The 13,960-nt window shown below is 47.5% G+C and overlaps 1 protein-coding gene across 5 annotated transcripts in view; it reads left to right on the forward strand.

The window, feature by feature from the left end:
- LOC149356798 (Golgi-associated plant pathogenesis-related protein 1-like) overlaps window positions 1-13,960 on the forward strand; it is a 137,176-nt gene that overhangs the window by 80,505 nt on the left and 42,711 nt on the right. For all 5 annotated transcript variants that reach the window (XM_089584330.1, XM_089584328.1, XM_089584329.1 and 2 more), the window contains 2 exons: window positions 1,842-1,991; window positions 3,130-3,259. In XM_089584330.1, coding sequence (XP_089440456.1) covers window positions 1,842-1,991; window positions 3,130-3,259 — 280 coding nt within the window. The remainder of the gene's footprint in view (window positions 1-1,841; window positions 1,992-3,129; window positions 3,260-13,960) is intronic.

A 13,960-nucleotide genomic window follows, 5' to 3' on the forward strand; every position in this document is an offset into this window, starting at 1 on the left:
TCTATTTAGGGTCACGTGCATTTCTTTAAATTGTAGAGAGGGTTCAGAAAGAACCTATCCATTTTTTTTGTAGCGTAGTGCCTCCTATGTGGTCCTTTATTTCTGGCATTTAAAGAATGCCCGCGGAATATGAAAAAAAAACACGTGACTGCGCTCATGCGCTACCATATTCCAGTGCTCCTAATCGTGTTTTGAGCGAACGACACGCGCGCGTAACCGTGCCCAAGAGAGTGGCCGCCGTTCAGTTCGACGAGCTGCAATATAATAAAAGCAAAAAAAAAAAACAGCGGATACTTTGAAATACACGGCTTCAGTGCTTTTATTGACGGACGCCGGTCTCAGCATAGTACTGAAAATGCGTCAGCCCATTCCTCCAGAGCATGGAAAGCGCGCGCCGTGATCTGAGACGATTGATAGGAAGGCCATCGACAGGCAATACAGATGGGGTTTCTGTTGAGCCGTCGCGTAGACAAAAAAATTCTCAGGGCATTTAAGTCTGCTTACGAGGAGAAATGCGAAATCATGCGTTTTGAGGAAAGGGCGCCGTAGCTCTTAAATCTCAACCTCTTGGTGGACATCTCAACTGCGCCTTAAAGCATGCAACAGAAGGTGCATATGTCATCGGTCCGAACCCCTGTCGCAAGCTAGCCTCAAATTTCACATCTCGACATCTCTGTGGGCACCCCAACCGCACCTTAATTGAAAACGCAGTCTCGGAAAGCATGCAATTGAAGGTGCATATGTCATCGGTCCGAACACCTGTCGCAATAGCCCGCAACTTGACTAAAATATGTAAGCTATATGCAAGGAGAAGTGCTAAGACACCACCCGGAATGCTGTACGATGAATGGTTGCTTAAAACTTTGGCGATTCTATTCGGGAGTACTGCCACCACATTGAGGTCAACCTGTTGTGACATAGCTGGGATTTCGTATGCACCTGTGATGTCTGTTCCTTAAACCAGCGTCGTCGCTTCGGCGGGCGCGGTTTTGCGCCGTGCGCCTCTTTTCATCGTTCCTCCTGTCTGCGGTGCTTCGGGGTGCCGACGTCATGAACAAACACCACATGAACGTTCCGACGCAGAGTGGGACCGTGCGGTGGTCCAGGGACCCAAGGGGGGTCTAAACACACTTGCCATAATAAAGTTTTTTTCTCTCTCTCTCCTCCTGTCTGCACGTGGCAGCGATTGTGACTTAGCGCGGGTGTGAAGTCATCCTGTCACGTTATCTCGCACGCCGGCGGCGCGGGTTTGATGCCCACCTACACCCCAATTTTCTTATTTAATTCTAATGTCTCATGACGTAATATGTCCGATGACTTCACAGGGGACCAACTTCCGGCGACACATTCTGCGGGCACTTCCGGCGTCAACGTGGTCGTCTAATGATTTCGCATTAATAAAAATCGTGTCTGCACCAGTGCGTGTGATTGAGCATGAGTTGAATAGCGGTGTAAGAGGCAATGAAGATGCATATGTGCACAGAAAGATTTAGCAGGCGCGGTCTTGGATGGCGGTTGTCGGGTGGTAAGGTGCATTGGGATTAGATCGCGGGCCTATCTACGCAGTCGTGCATATTTACTCGCAGTTCGAGTGATGAAGGCGTTTCTGCACGCACTTGAGCACCTTGCCTTAATGACAACTTAAACATGCCAAGAAGAATAAGGACCTCCCTTATTCCGGCTTACAACCGTCTTGCTGTCTCTGAACGTTTGAGAGATACTTGCACGCAGTTGCACTCGGTGTAGCGCTCATGCATCTAGCTTCCAGTGAGGAGTGTGCTTCGCGGGGCGCGTAACGCGCATTATGAGCTGCAGTGATGGTGCGTGCGTGCGACGCTCAGGTTCTGCTGGCCCGGTCGCTCAAGGTGCGGCGCACGGAAGGAGAAGGTGTGGCCGAGTTCAGCAACAGTGAATTCGTCCAGGAGTGCCTGCGCACCCACAACAAGCTCCGGAACAGGCACGAGGTACCGCCGTTGCGCCTATGCTCCAAGGTAGGCACGAGTCGGGCTTCTCCAATCATTGTTTAGAAAGTAAATGTGTTATCTTGAATGTTGCTTTTTTCGGCGTTGACGTCTTTTTGTTAACATTTCATGCAAATATGAACTGTTGTGAACCTTTCTTCGCCGTTACTACCTGCCGTGTAAACTAGGCTGGGAGCTTGAGTCGAGCAGCTTGTTTCTCAAGCGGCTTTTACACACACTCTTCTTCATCACTGATCAAAGTAGTCAGTATTGTTATTATTATTATTGCTGTGGCCTACTGGTGTATTGCACGTGGTTAGCAAAAAGCTCGGCTGCCGTGAAGTGCCAACACACACTGAATACTCTTCGAAGTCAGTAGCGTCAGTATCCACGAGACACACGAGACACTAGTAGAGGGCGGAATAATCGCGGCTCCAGTTACCATGCCCACGCTTTGAGAATAGGCGGAAACAGAGTAGACTCGAGGCCGTAACCCATGGCGGCACCCATTTGTTTTTCCTCTTGTTGCATTGTTTTATTGTCTCTTTTCTCTTTTCACTCCAATACCGAAATTAGAGTTTCCTTTCCTACAAAAGCCGCCTCGTTTATTTCTTATACCTTTGATGTCCGCGTTAGATGTAAGAATCAATACAGTACTCTTGGGACAGTCAGAGGATCTGTACAGTGCCTGCCTAAACTATGCACGCAATTGAGTGCTGACGTTTCCTGCACTGGAAAATAATAATTCGGCGCCACATTATCAGTAAAAATAATCGTATACGCGGAAAAGCAGCACATTATTGAAAGTTTTAGCAGTAATCCGCACAATAGGGTTACCCCTTGATTAAGAACTTGTTTCAGTTCACAACCTTTTAACAATTGAGAGAGCGGTGCCCAAAAGCGGGTTGCAAAGGATGAAGCGCAAGTGCAACGGCGCATAAACTTGTCGAGGTGCTCAGAAAAGCTTCTGACAGTGACAGTCATGTTCGTCGCATAACTGCTCGAAAGGTGTTTGTTCTACACTCAGGGTATTGATCGGTCGAGCAGTATGTGGCTGGCATTGAAAAAATAGAGCTAAAGGGAACTAAGGCAACTAAAACAGCCGAAAGCATGAAGCGGTGTAGTGCATGCCCCCAGAGGCTGCTCTAAATGGTGTGCCTCTGTGCAGCTCTGCGACTTGGCGCAATACTGGGCCAACCACCTAGCCCACACGGACGATTTCTACTACCGGAAATTCAGGGACGTCGGAGAGAATCTCTTCTGCCGCTGGTCGTACGTGCCGGACTTCGACGTCACAGGTGCGCCACAAATCCGCGAAAGCGCCAGACCCGGGAAAATATGGAGGAAGCGCAGTCTAGTCTAGCCGTTTGTTTTCCTCTACAGAGACATCCTTCTGGCGTTTTTTCGTTATTCATGCATTATATGAAGAGCAGACGAGAATTACACAACATTCCTTTCATTAGTAGCAATTTTTTCTAACGTGACCACTCAGCAAAAACTGTTTTGAAGCCTGACTTGACTATGTACCGAACTTACCAAATGATCCATCTTATTCCTTGCTATGAAATTTTTGTGTGTTATATTATTGTGATGTTTCTGAAACGATATTATTGTCAGTGGACAACGAAGAAGATAGTTTAAAGCAGTAGCGTTAAAGGCCCCGTTCACTACAAAATCCGGGGTTGGCGTTGCCGGCGTTGTGAGCGAAAAATCACAAGAATGGCTCTGGTAGGCGGTCCCAAGAGAGCAACCTAGGAGCCAGGTGGGCCACTCAGGTCACGTGACCTTGCAGCGTCGTCACAACCTGCCCAGCGCATAGTGAGCAAACTGCCCACCGTGGCAGGTGGCAGTTGAGTTAAGGGTTGGTCGCTGGGGAGGAGCAACCTGGGTCGCACGAGGCGCAACGCTGGCAGCACATGTCATCGCTGGGCAGTGGCGCATCGCTTAACAGCTGCACCACTGCTTCAGGAGTGGTATGAGGTCTCCCAGGGATCTATGAGTGTAAAGTAGAGAGTGACCTTCTGCATATATGGGAATTAACCCATTACGCTATCGCGTGGTACCCTTAAGGCGGAGCTTAAGTGTCCCCTCCATTTTTTCTTTACTCGCTACTTACACGGGGCGGTTTTGCATAACATTGAATTGGCGCCTATGCAGGGAGCAAAACGTTGACTTTATACCGCTTTATTGAGAGTGTGTGAAAAGTGTTTTTTTTTGTTCATTTCACCCTGATCAGCCTTTAACGTTGGCTTGAGTTTCTTGGAAGGGTTCTCACAGCTAGTGATAATCAAGTGCTCTGCGTGCCCAGCTTGATCTATACGTTTGATTTTGATTCGCGTATCAAGGGTGTATGCCGCCTCATGCCCACAAGTTTTTTTTTCGCTTAGTTAGCTTGGAATCTGCACTATTGAAAGGAAGCAGTTATTTTGATGGTGAGGGACTGTGTAAGTAGCATACATGTCGGTTAATATTGGAAGGTACAGCGCAAAAAGAGATGCAAGACATACAGAAGAGGACACAGACTAGCGCCGACTCGAAAGTAGTTTTTTATTAGGAAAAATACGAATTTTATACAACTCTGACATATGATAACAAGTCGAGATCATCATCATCATCATCATAATTTATTGGCCCTTAAAGACCCCTGGAGGGGTATTACATAAGGGGGGGGGGCGAACGTCGAAACAAGTAATGACATTATTAGATAAAAAAAATATTGTGAAACATTGAAAAGAAAACACAGTGAAAAAAAGTATACAGTGAAAAAAAAGTATACCGTGAAACAATCGTTGCTTGGGGAAGAGAAAAAAATAAATATACGTTTATAAATCAGGCAGACAGGTGCAGTAGCAAATCAAACAATCATAACATAAAAATAAAACGCAAAGGCAGCAGTTACCCACATTGGGATTTCAAGTGAAATGACAGCATTTGGCGGAATTTAAGAGCATTGACTTCAGTGACAATACATTCGGGTAGTGAATTCCATTCTTCAATGGCAAGAGGCAGAAATGACTTGTTAAATGCGTTTGAGGAGCCATGGAGTCTTAGGATGCTCATGAAGTTGAAAAGACGGCGTGATGTTCGGAGGGGAGGGAGCAGAAGGGAGTGTCGAAGTGAGGGAAAACAATAGTACAATTTATGCAATAATGATAAACGGGCAATTTTGCGCCTATGCGCGAGAGGCTCGATGTCGGCAGATAATTTTATTTTGGTAATGCTAGAGCGGGTGTCATAGTTGGAGGAAATAAAGCGGGCTGCACGGTTTTGGATGCCTTCTAGGCTGGCTATTAAGTAGGCTTGATGTGGGTTCCATATTGGGGATGCAAATTCAAGTTTGCTACGGACGAAAGTTTTGTAGGCTAGGCTGCGAATGGAAGAAGGGGAGAAACTGAGGTGACGTCTGATAAAGCCGAGTGTTTTCGATGCATCAGCAGAAATCTTCGTGATGTGCTCGGACCAAGTGAGGTTGCTCGTGATATGGATTCCAAGATACCGGTATGATTCGGCTTTAGTGAGGATGGTTGAACTGAGTGAATACGCGTACTCGATATTAGTGCGCTTGCGTGATACCTGCATGTATTTGCATTTTGTTACATTGAGCGTCATTAGCCATGTGGAACACGAACTTTCAATCGTGTTTAGGTCGCTTTGGAGCAATTCCTGATCATTGTTGGTAGTTATGCGGCGGTACAGGACGCAGTCATCTGCGAAAAGACGAATTGACGATGAAATGTCGAAAAGAAGATCATTTATGAAGATTAAAAACAAACGTGGGCCGAGCACCGAGCCCTGAGGCACACCAGAGAAGACCTTTGTTGCGGGAGAATTGTCATTATCGATAACAGTGAATTGAGAGCGATCAGTTAGGAAGCAGCGAATCCATTTTAATATCAGGGGATCGAGGCATAAGCATGAAAGTTTAGCTAAAAGGCGTTGGTGGGGTACACGATCAAATGCTTTTGAAAAATCAAGGTATATGACGTCTGTCTGGAATGAAGAATCTAAGTTTAGGCTAAGGTCGGTAGTGAATTCGAATAGTTGGGTTTCCATGAGTAACCGGATCGGAAGCCGTGCTGATTGGAAAAAAAGAAAGAGTTAGAATCAAGGTGAGATGCGGTTTGTGAATATATAATATGTTCTAATAGTTTGCATGCAATGCAGGTTAAACAAAATGGACGGTAGTTGGACGGATCATGACGGTTGCTTGCTTTAAAAACTGGAACTACTCGACTTAGCTTCCAGTCGTCCGGAATTAAGCTAGTAGCAATAGATTGATCAAAGCTTATTTGCAAAATTTGACTGGAGATTTCCTTGCTGCATTTCAGTATCTTAACTGGTATATTTATTTATTTATTTATTTATTATACCCTCAGGGCCATTACGGCACTACAGAGGGGAGTGGTTACAAAAAATGAAATTTAACAAACAGGAGTTAATTATGCTCTGCGTTAATATTAACGCAGACACTTACGCAGACACATTGCAAAGGGAAAAATACATGTCCGTCCTGTTGGAAAAGAAGACTGAAATCAAGAAACCGGGAGCTGTAGTTGTTAGGCACTTCTTGGGTGAAACGAAGCCCGTTAGATGCACTTGCAACATTGGTAACGATGCCACCAGGGGTGGCGCTTGGTTTCGAAGTTGTGATCTCTGAGTACAATAAAGTAATCGACATATACAGGTTGTCCCACATAATTTGAGCCAGGGTTTTAAAATGAATGGCACTCCGGACGCGAACGGCACCACAAGCGTAATGATGGCACTAGCCTATAATTACTCTGGATATTTTTTCTCCTTAAGGAACTAATTAGTTAGGCTTAATTAATGAACTTCTGAACTATTGGCTGCAGACCCCAAGTGTGATTGGCAAAGTTGTAGAGCACCTTCAGAAACCTCTCAATAAATTGTTTTGCTACGTGATATATCTTACGTGGTTCTTTTTTTCTGCATTCCAAAGAAGCTTGCGAAACATGAAAAAATGCAACGTGACATGACGCTTGCGCTCAGCTATTGTGCTGCTGTCAAGCGTGCGATGGATAAACAAGGTCGGCTGCAGCGAGACTGCGGTCCGCGACAGGGCGCTATGTCTGATGCTGATATCGGGGCAAGAGGCTCTTATCGCATGACGGCGCAAATGCATGCTGCTGGCTGAGCGTTGCCAAAGCGTTAAGGCGGCCAAGGCTACAAAAAAGAAAGGGAGAAAACAGCACTTTGATTCTGCTTGAAAGAAGGAAAGGGCGAAGCTCGTGAGAACGATGGAAGGTGATTATGGCTGCTACAATTTCGCCTTTGTATACAAATGAACTTCCAGCAGTTTTCGAATATAGCGATGACGCTACAGCTTTAAACCTTACGGTTCGTACAACAGCGGATAAATCACACGGGGACGAAACTGAGTAACGGTACAAAAAAAAAAAATCCTTGGCTATATTCACTAAAGATTACGGATGTCTTCTTCAGTCGACGACTCTTTTTCGCACTGGCCCCGTCCAGTCTACTTCTCACGCTTACTGTCTACCAGGCGGTCTCTTTTTTTTTATCACAAACCCTTCACGTGCGCATACCTTCGTGGTCACATGTTGTGTCGGCTGGCCGCGTCTGGTTTGGTTTGGTTTATGGGGTTTAACGTCCCAAAGCGACTAAGGCTATGAGAGACGCCGTAGTGGAGGGTTCCGGAAATTTCGACCACCTGGGGTTCTTTAACGTGCACTGACATCGCACAGTACACGGGCCTCTAGAATTTCTCCTCCAAAGAAATTCTAGCCGCCGCGGCCGGGATCGAACCCGCGTCTTTTGGGTCAGCAGCCGAGCACCATAGCCGCTGAGCCACCGCGGCGGCTGGCCGCGTCTCGTTCCACACTTGCGCACCGTGACCGGCGCTTCTGTTCGTGAGAGAGTGCGCCTGCAGGCTGTTCCAGCTTTACCGGATGTAGATCAGAGGTTGGCCTCGCCGCTTTCGATACGCAACTCGAAACCTACAAACGCTGTGCATGCATTCGTAGTTGAGCTATTTCAACGCTGAAATTTAGGTACGCGCAGAGCTCAGTGACTATTGTGCAGATATCCTTGACTAGGACTTGTGCAAACGTTCCTTATGATAACCGATCCGAGGTCGAGTCGTTGAGCAAATGGTGCATCAGCTGGTTCATTGGGCTGCTGTCCAACCTTGTGCACTCTGAGGTTACTCTCTCCCAAAGAGAGGCAGAATTTCGGCCTCTCAGTCCAGATACAGAATGGACGGTGCACTGCTCTGAGATGAAAGTGGTGCAATCCAGCTTCTGGCGTTGTAACCTTGTTCCTGTTGTTAGGCATCTCGTTCCACTCACGGAGTACTGGTGCGGGTAACTTCACGGAGCCATGCATGTGTTCAGTGAGAAATTCAGATGAGCTTCTTACTGCTACCTCCATTAATTCGGCACGTATCCTTAACATGTAAGGAGAGCTGTCTCCACTGAGTCCAAAAACGTTGGAGAACTTTGTTCTTGCTCAGAACCTATTGCTGTGGTCGTCCAGGATTATATGTGTTTTTGCAGTCTTCAGTGGCTGAATTGAATGACTGACTTTGACGAAACAAATCTTAAAGCAGTACTCTCCACCATAGCCTTCATGCACGCTTCTGTTAACTTAGACCACACTTTAAGCGGTGAATTCTGCTTTGCTCTGGTGTATTCTGCACTGTGGTCGGAGACAGGAGGCCCGTGCCTGGCACTGCCCAGGTGAAGTGCTGTGGCATGCCTATCTCGAACTCAATAAGCACACTTGAGAAGCGTTTTGCGGTCTCTTTTAATGTAATCTGCAGAAGTGTCGCACTTGAAGCAGATCCCATTATCTTTCAGCAAGGCCTTCCATTAATCGAGTTGCTTTCCTTGGAAGGCACGGCAAATGTGGAGTGGATGAGGCTCCTTGTGCAGAGGGCATTGCTTGTTCGTATTGTGCAGCTTTTTTGGCGCGTTTGGAAGGATATGCTCAGTGCCTGCCTCCACGTCAGTCAGTTGAACTTAGATGGGTGTTCTCATAGTGCTTTCGTTCGTTGCCCATCTTTCTGATCTTGGCATCTTTGAAAGGGTGCTCGTTGAGCCGTGTTTGAAGTTTGGATTATTACTATTTCGGCCTGGTTCCTGACAAGGCTGGAGAAGAACGAGAAGAGGGATAGGCAACATGATGACCTTGCGTGTACTTCGAGTCCTTTGTGATCCGCATCTCCAGCAAGTTGTGAGGCAGCTTTTCTACGATGGGATTCAACCCTGAGTAAAACACATTTTTGGGCGAGTTGGTAACATTATTGATTCATACCAGCAGCGAAGAAGCACAAACAGAGAGAGAAGAAACACGCAAAAAGCGTTCGTCCGTGTTTTTTGCGTGTTCCTTCTCTGTGTGTTTGTGCTTCTTCGCTGCCGGTATGAATCAAGGGTTTAACCCTCTTGCTCTGGCTACATAGCCACTTAGGGGAGGGTTGGCCTTTGTAACCTCAACTTCAAAAAAACAGATCTTCCAGCTCTATGAACTTGTGGGTGTCTTTTTTGGACAGTCTTGGGAAGCTTGAAATACTCCTGAAGAAGGTTTCTTCTATAATCTCCGGCCGGCCGTAGCATTCCACGAGTCTTTCCCAGACTATATGTTACCTGGGTTCGGGGTCGTCATTGTTCACTGACCTGTACTTTCTTTATGTAGCTTGATGACTAGGTCCCTCCACTACACGAGAAGGTCAAGTTCCTTTCTTGCTGTGACTTTGAAATTTTGTGCCAGTCCCTTGAATGTAAATTTCCATGACCGGTAGTATTCAAGACGGTGATCGAAATTTGTGAGTGCGGTATTCCCAAAATCGCGTCGAATCAGATACTTCGCCGTGGCGGTCAGTTCCACTTGTAGATGACGCATCCACTTGTTGATGACTCACAACTTTCTCCATGTGTGGCCCCTCGATTGAGAGTGCTTGGTGTGCACGGAGCGTGGCGTTCAGGTGCCTCAGTGGCATTCTGACACACGTGTTGCCCCCCGCTGTCATGCTGCTGCGGTCGCGGGCGTGGGCCGTTGTGCGCGAGAGCATCTAGCCCAAACTGCATTGAGTGCGGTCTTCGGATGTCTTGGAGACAGTAAGACAGATGTAATGCTCCCCGTCATGCTTATGTACGGCATCCTCTCTGCTTGCGCGTCTGCGGCGGCCACTTCCCTATCCACCTGCAGAACTTCCAACTCGGTGTCCAGCTAGGCTTTCTTGCGTTCGGTGGTCCCAGCTGCGCTTTTCTTTTCGAGTCTGGCTCTTTCCGGCTTCACAGCTGTTTCCTTCTTGGTATTCACGCCGCGTCTTGCTCTGGCGGCGAGCATGCTGGGTGTGGTCGAGGCCTTGACAGCTGTGTTTCTGATAGCGTGCGAAGAGAGACTTCTGAGCACCGGGTGACTTGCGGTCAGTTGGCTCCATGTCGTCCGTGATTGCGATGGAAATTCGGGACCTTCGCCCGAAATCGGAGCAGCGACATTTAGCTGTTTCTGCCCTCGTGACGCCGACCCGATGATCGTAACGTTTTCACTGTTCCGTGTCCGTGGCACGCGTTTGGGCAGCGGCCATTTCTCAGACAGATGACAGATCGCAAAACACAAGCAAACGGAAATTTATAGAATCATCTTCAGGGTGAAAAACCGCGCTGCTGCCGCAGACGTGCAGTGCCGTTAAAAAAGCGAAATGATCCGCGTAGACGAAATAACGCGAGGAATATGTCACAGAGGGAGAGCACGAGGGTGAGAGAGAAAGCCCATGAGGAAGGGTAGGGGAGTCCAGTGTTGCCCGATGAACGCACATCGCGGGAAAAATGAAACTGGGACTTGTTAGAGCACACCATTGCCGTAGAGAATTTTTTTCGTACGCCATGAACTTTCGCCCTCGATAGAACACCATAACTTAGCAACGATTCCATATTAGAACAGCTAAAGCATATGCCTCATATTCGACAAAAGAGGATATCGATCGATTGCGGCGCTTCGTTTAGTGGCACTTTACATTCGGTATTTTGAGCATATGACAAAATTACAATGACTTCAAGGTACACGTCGTACACAGTGTGAAGCTGACTTGCGAAAAGCATTTCCCGTTCAGTCGTGCTTCCTTGTTGTCATTCATCTCCTCAAGAGAGCGTACGTGATTAATGAGCTTTTCACTTTTAATAAGTGATACATTTTAATGTTACAAGGGCAGCTTTGGGCAAAGGGCGTCATAGTACAAGGTATTTTGTACAAGGTACAAGGTGAGGTCGGCGGCTCATTTCTCAAGCATTTCATCCCAGATAAGCTGAGCACCAGGCCAACGGAAGAATTTACCACCGGTGTGTACCTGGCGGCATTGCAGATCGAGCCCAGTACCTCGCGCATGCAAGGCGGACGCTCAAATCTCTAGGCCTCCGCTCTGGTCATCTTAAACCAAGTTCGCTTTCCGGAAACAGCCGTAAAGCTGGCACATCTGTTTGAAGCACTGATCTCCACTAGGGAGCTGGATGGCGCATTGAGCGCCCGAAAGTGAAGCCACCGCAAGTAAGCGACCTTGTCCCGGAAGTCAGCCTTTGGCAGTGCACGAAATCGGGCCTCAGCACGGTTTTTCAGCTCCAGTTTTGTTTTCCCACTTAGCATTTTGTCTTTTCGCCGTTCTCGTCTTTTTACATGACAATGCCTACCTTTTTCGCCGCCAACTGAGCGAGGAGACTAGCGAAGTATTCGGGAAAGACGTTTCAAAAATAAGGGCCCATTGCATCGCAATGGGGCGACACTAGCAGACGACAGGACGTCGCTACACTCAGCAAGTATGGAGCCTCGGCTGCTCAGCTCTGTGTCGTCCCGTCGCTGCCGTCGCCAACACCGCCCTTTACTGTGACCTTTGCAGCGACCATTTTACCGAATTATGTTTAGAAAAAACCGGAGCGAGGGCTAGGCTACTATCTGGTGAGGTGTCGACGGTGTTCGGTTGGTTCGCATTAGCGCCTCCAAAAGGTATGGTACTGCTTTTTCGACGGAGCTTGTCATGTACTGTTTCGTATTGGAGCAAGTTAAGCCTGAATGGGCTTTAAGTCGTGGTGCTTGGTGCAATTGACTTCTAACAGCGCTTCTCACGTGCACTGCAGCATTCGTCTTTCTTGTCAGTCGTTCCTCTCGCGCTGTGCCTTTCTTTGCTACACGAAAATTCGGTTTTAAGATGACCTAGCCTCATCGTCATTCCCCTACTTCTCCTTCACGCTCGGAAGGCAAGAACCAGACAAGAACATAGTGTTTAATGCACGTACTCCTTTGCCGCGGCAGGGTGAGACCTGCATGCCTGTTTTCTTCGGTTTCTCTGAAATCACAGGGTTCTGCACACAATGCTCACATTTCTCGCGTTCAGCTTTCTTGTTACTTTCATACAACAGCAGACACTACACGAGAATAACGCAAAAAACTGAGAACGAAAGGGTGAAAGACGCGACTTTTTGCGTTGAAATACACAGCAGACACCCGACTTCCGGGACAAGCCGTCCAACTTCCGGTGGCTTCACTCGCGCTCGTCTCGGAAAGCGGGAATGCGGCATCCAGCTACCTAGTGGAGATCAGTGGTTTGAAGCCGTACTGCAGACGATACATATATTGCGACGAGCGATAGTTGCAACGCGAGAGCTCTGCACACGCACGGAAGCGAGTGGGAATGCGGTGATGAAATGAGAAAGCGCTCAATGCGTATCCATAGTTTCTATTTTTCTGCCAGAGATGGCATTCCCCTCAGGGGCAGTAACGCCGCTAGGCGGTGCTTTCGGAGTCTATTGACAAATCATATCACGTAGGCGCACTTGAGCCCACGACGCAGATGCATTAACGAAAAATAGAATTTTTGTGAGAACGCAGAGGCCATTAAGAATATATTGAAAGTTGAGTGAGTCGGTGCAGAGGAGTATAAAGGTTGGCCTTTATTGTCCAACTCAGCATTTGATAGCCTGCTCAGCATAAAGACCAGTCTCGCCATATGAACACTACTTTAGGGCACCCAATCTTTGCGGCTAGCTACTCTTGAGCCGAGCAGCCTGGCATGTGATCATGATCCTATTAGTTCCCGAAATTGCTTCGCCAATCTAGTCAGCTGCCGACCAGCTACCACTGAACGGCCAATGCTTACCAGTCGGCCAGTGCCGCCTGGACTGACGCACACCTCGTTCTTTTGTGTATGTTGATGGCTTTGTTAATTACACGGGTACGAGATGAGAGGGCTGTTGTGTAAATATACTCATGCTTGCGCCAGTAAGACGCTAGTTTGCTGCTGATGGCGCCTTTTAGTGATATATTGCGCTCTTGAAGCCGTTAGCACAATCATCGGCCTGTTTGACCGATGTAAGTGCGGCCGCATGACAGTGGTATTTCGTACAGTATTTACTAATTTCTCTTACTTTATCTGATGCTTCTTTTCTCATGGATTTTTCTTTGCTCATTGTACACGTGAGCAACTTATTTCGTGCTGACATAGCACCTTCACGCCAGCTCTTGGGACAATCTTCTTAGTATTGTGTGGTATACCGTAAATGCATGGTATCACTGCATACGGGCTTTTTTTGCGAGAACTCATGGGTGCCGTCTCATTTGCAAGAGTGCCAATGTTACCATTACAGAATTATGGTTCGGTTGGTGGGGATTTAAGGTCCCAAAGTGACTCAGGCTACCAGGGACACCGTAGCGAAGGGCTCCGGAAATTTCGACCACCTGGTGTTCTTTGACGTGCAGTCACATCACACAGTACACGGGCCTCTAGAATTTCGCCTCCATCGAATTACAGAATTATCTGTATTCCTATGAACGCTGGTGTACAAGTGGTCGTTGGCTATCAACGCTAACACGACATCATCATTGTATCATAACTGCCGAGAAGAAACGCACAACACATGGACGATATGATCAGACACGGATGTGATCGTGTTTCTTCGTTGCAGTCGAAAAGCTCGTTTTACTCAGACATCTTTAGTCCCTCAACCACAGGCGTTTTTTCTCGCCTAATA

This window comes from Amblyomma mixtum, chromosome 3 (genome assembly GCF_055824585.1).
Source record: "Amblyomma mixtum isolate Tamu chromosome 3, ASM5582458v1, whole genome shotgun sequence".
Classification (NCBI taxonomy): Eukaryota; Metazoa; Arthropoda; class Arachnida; order Ixodida; family Ixodidae; genus Amblyomma; species Amblyomma mixtum.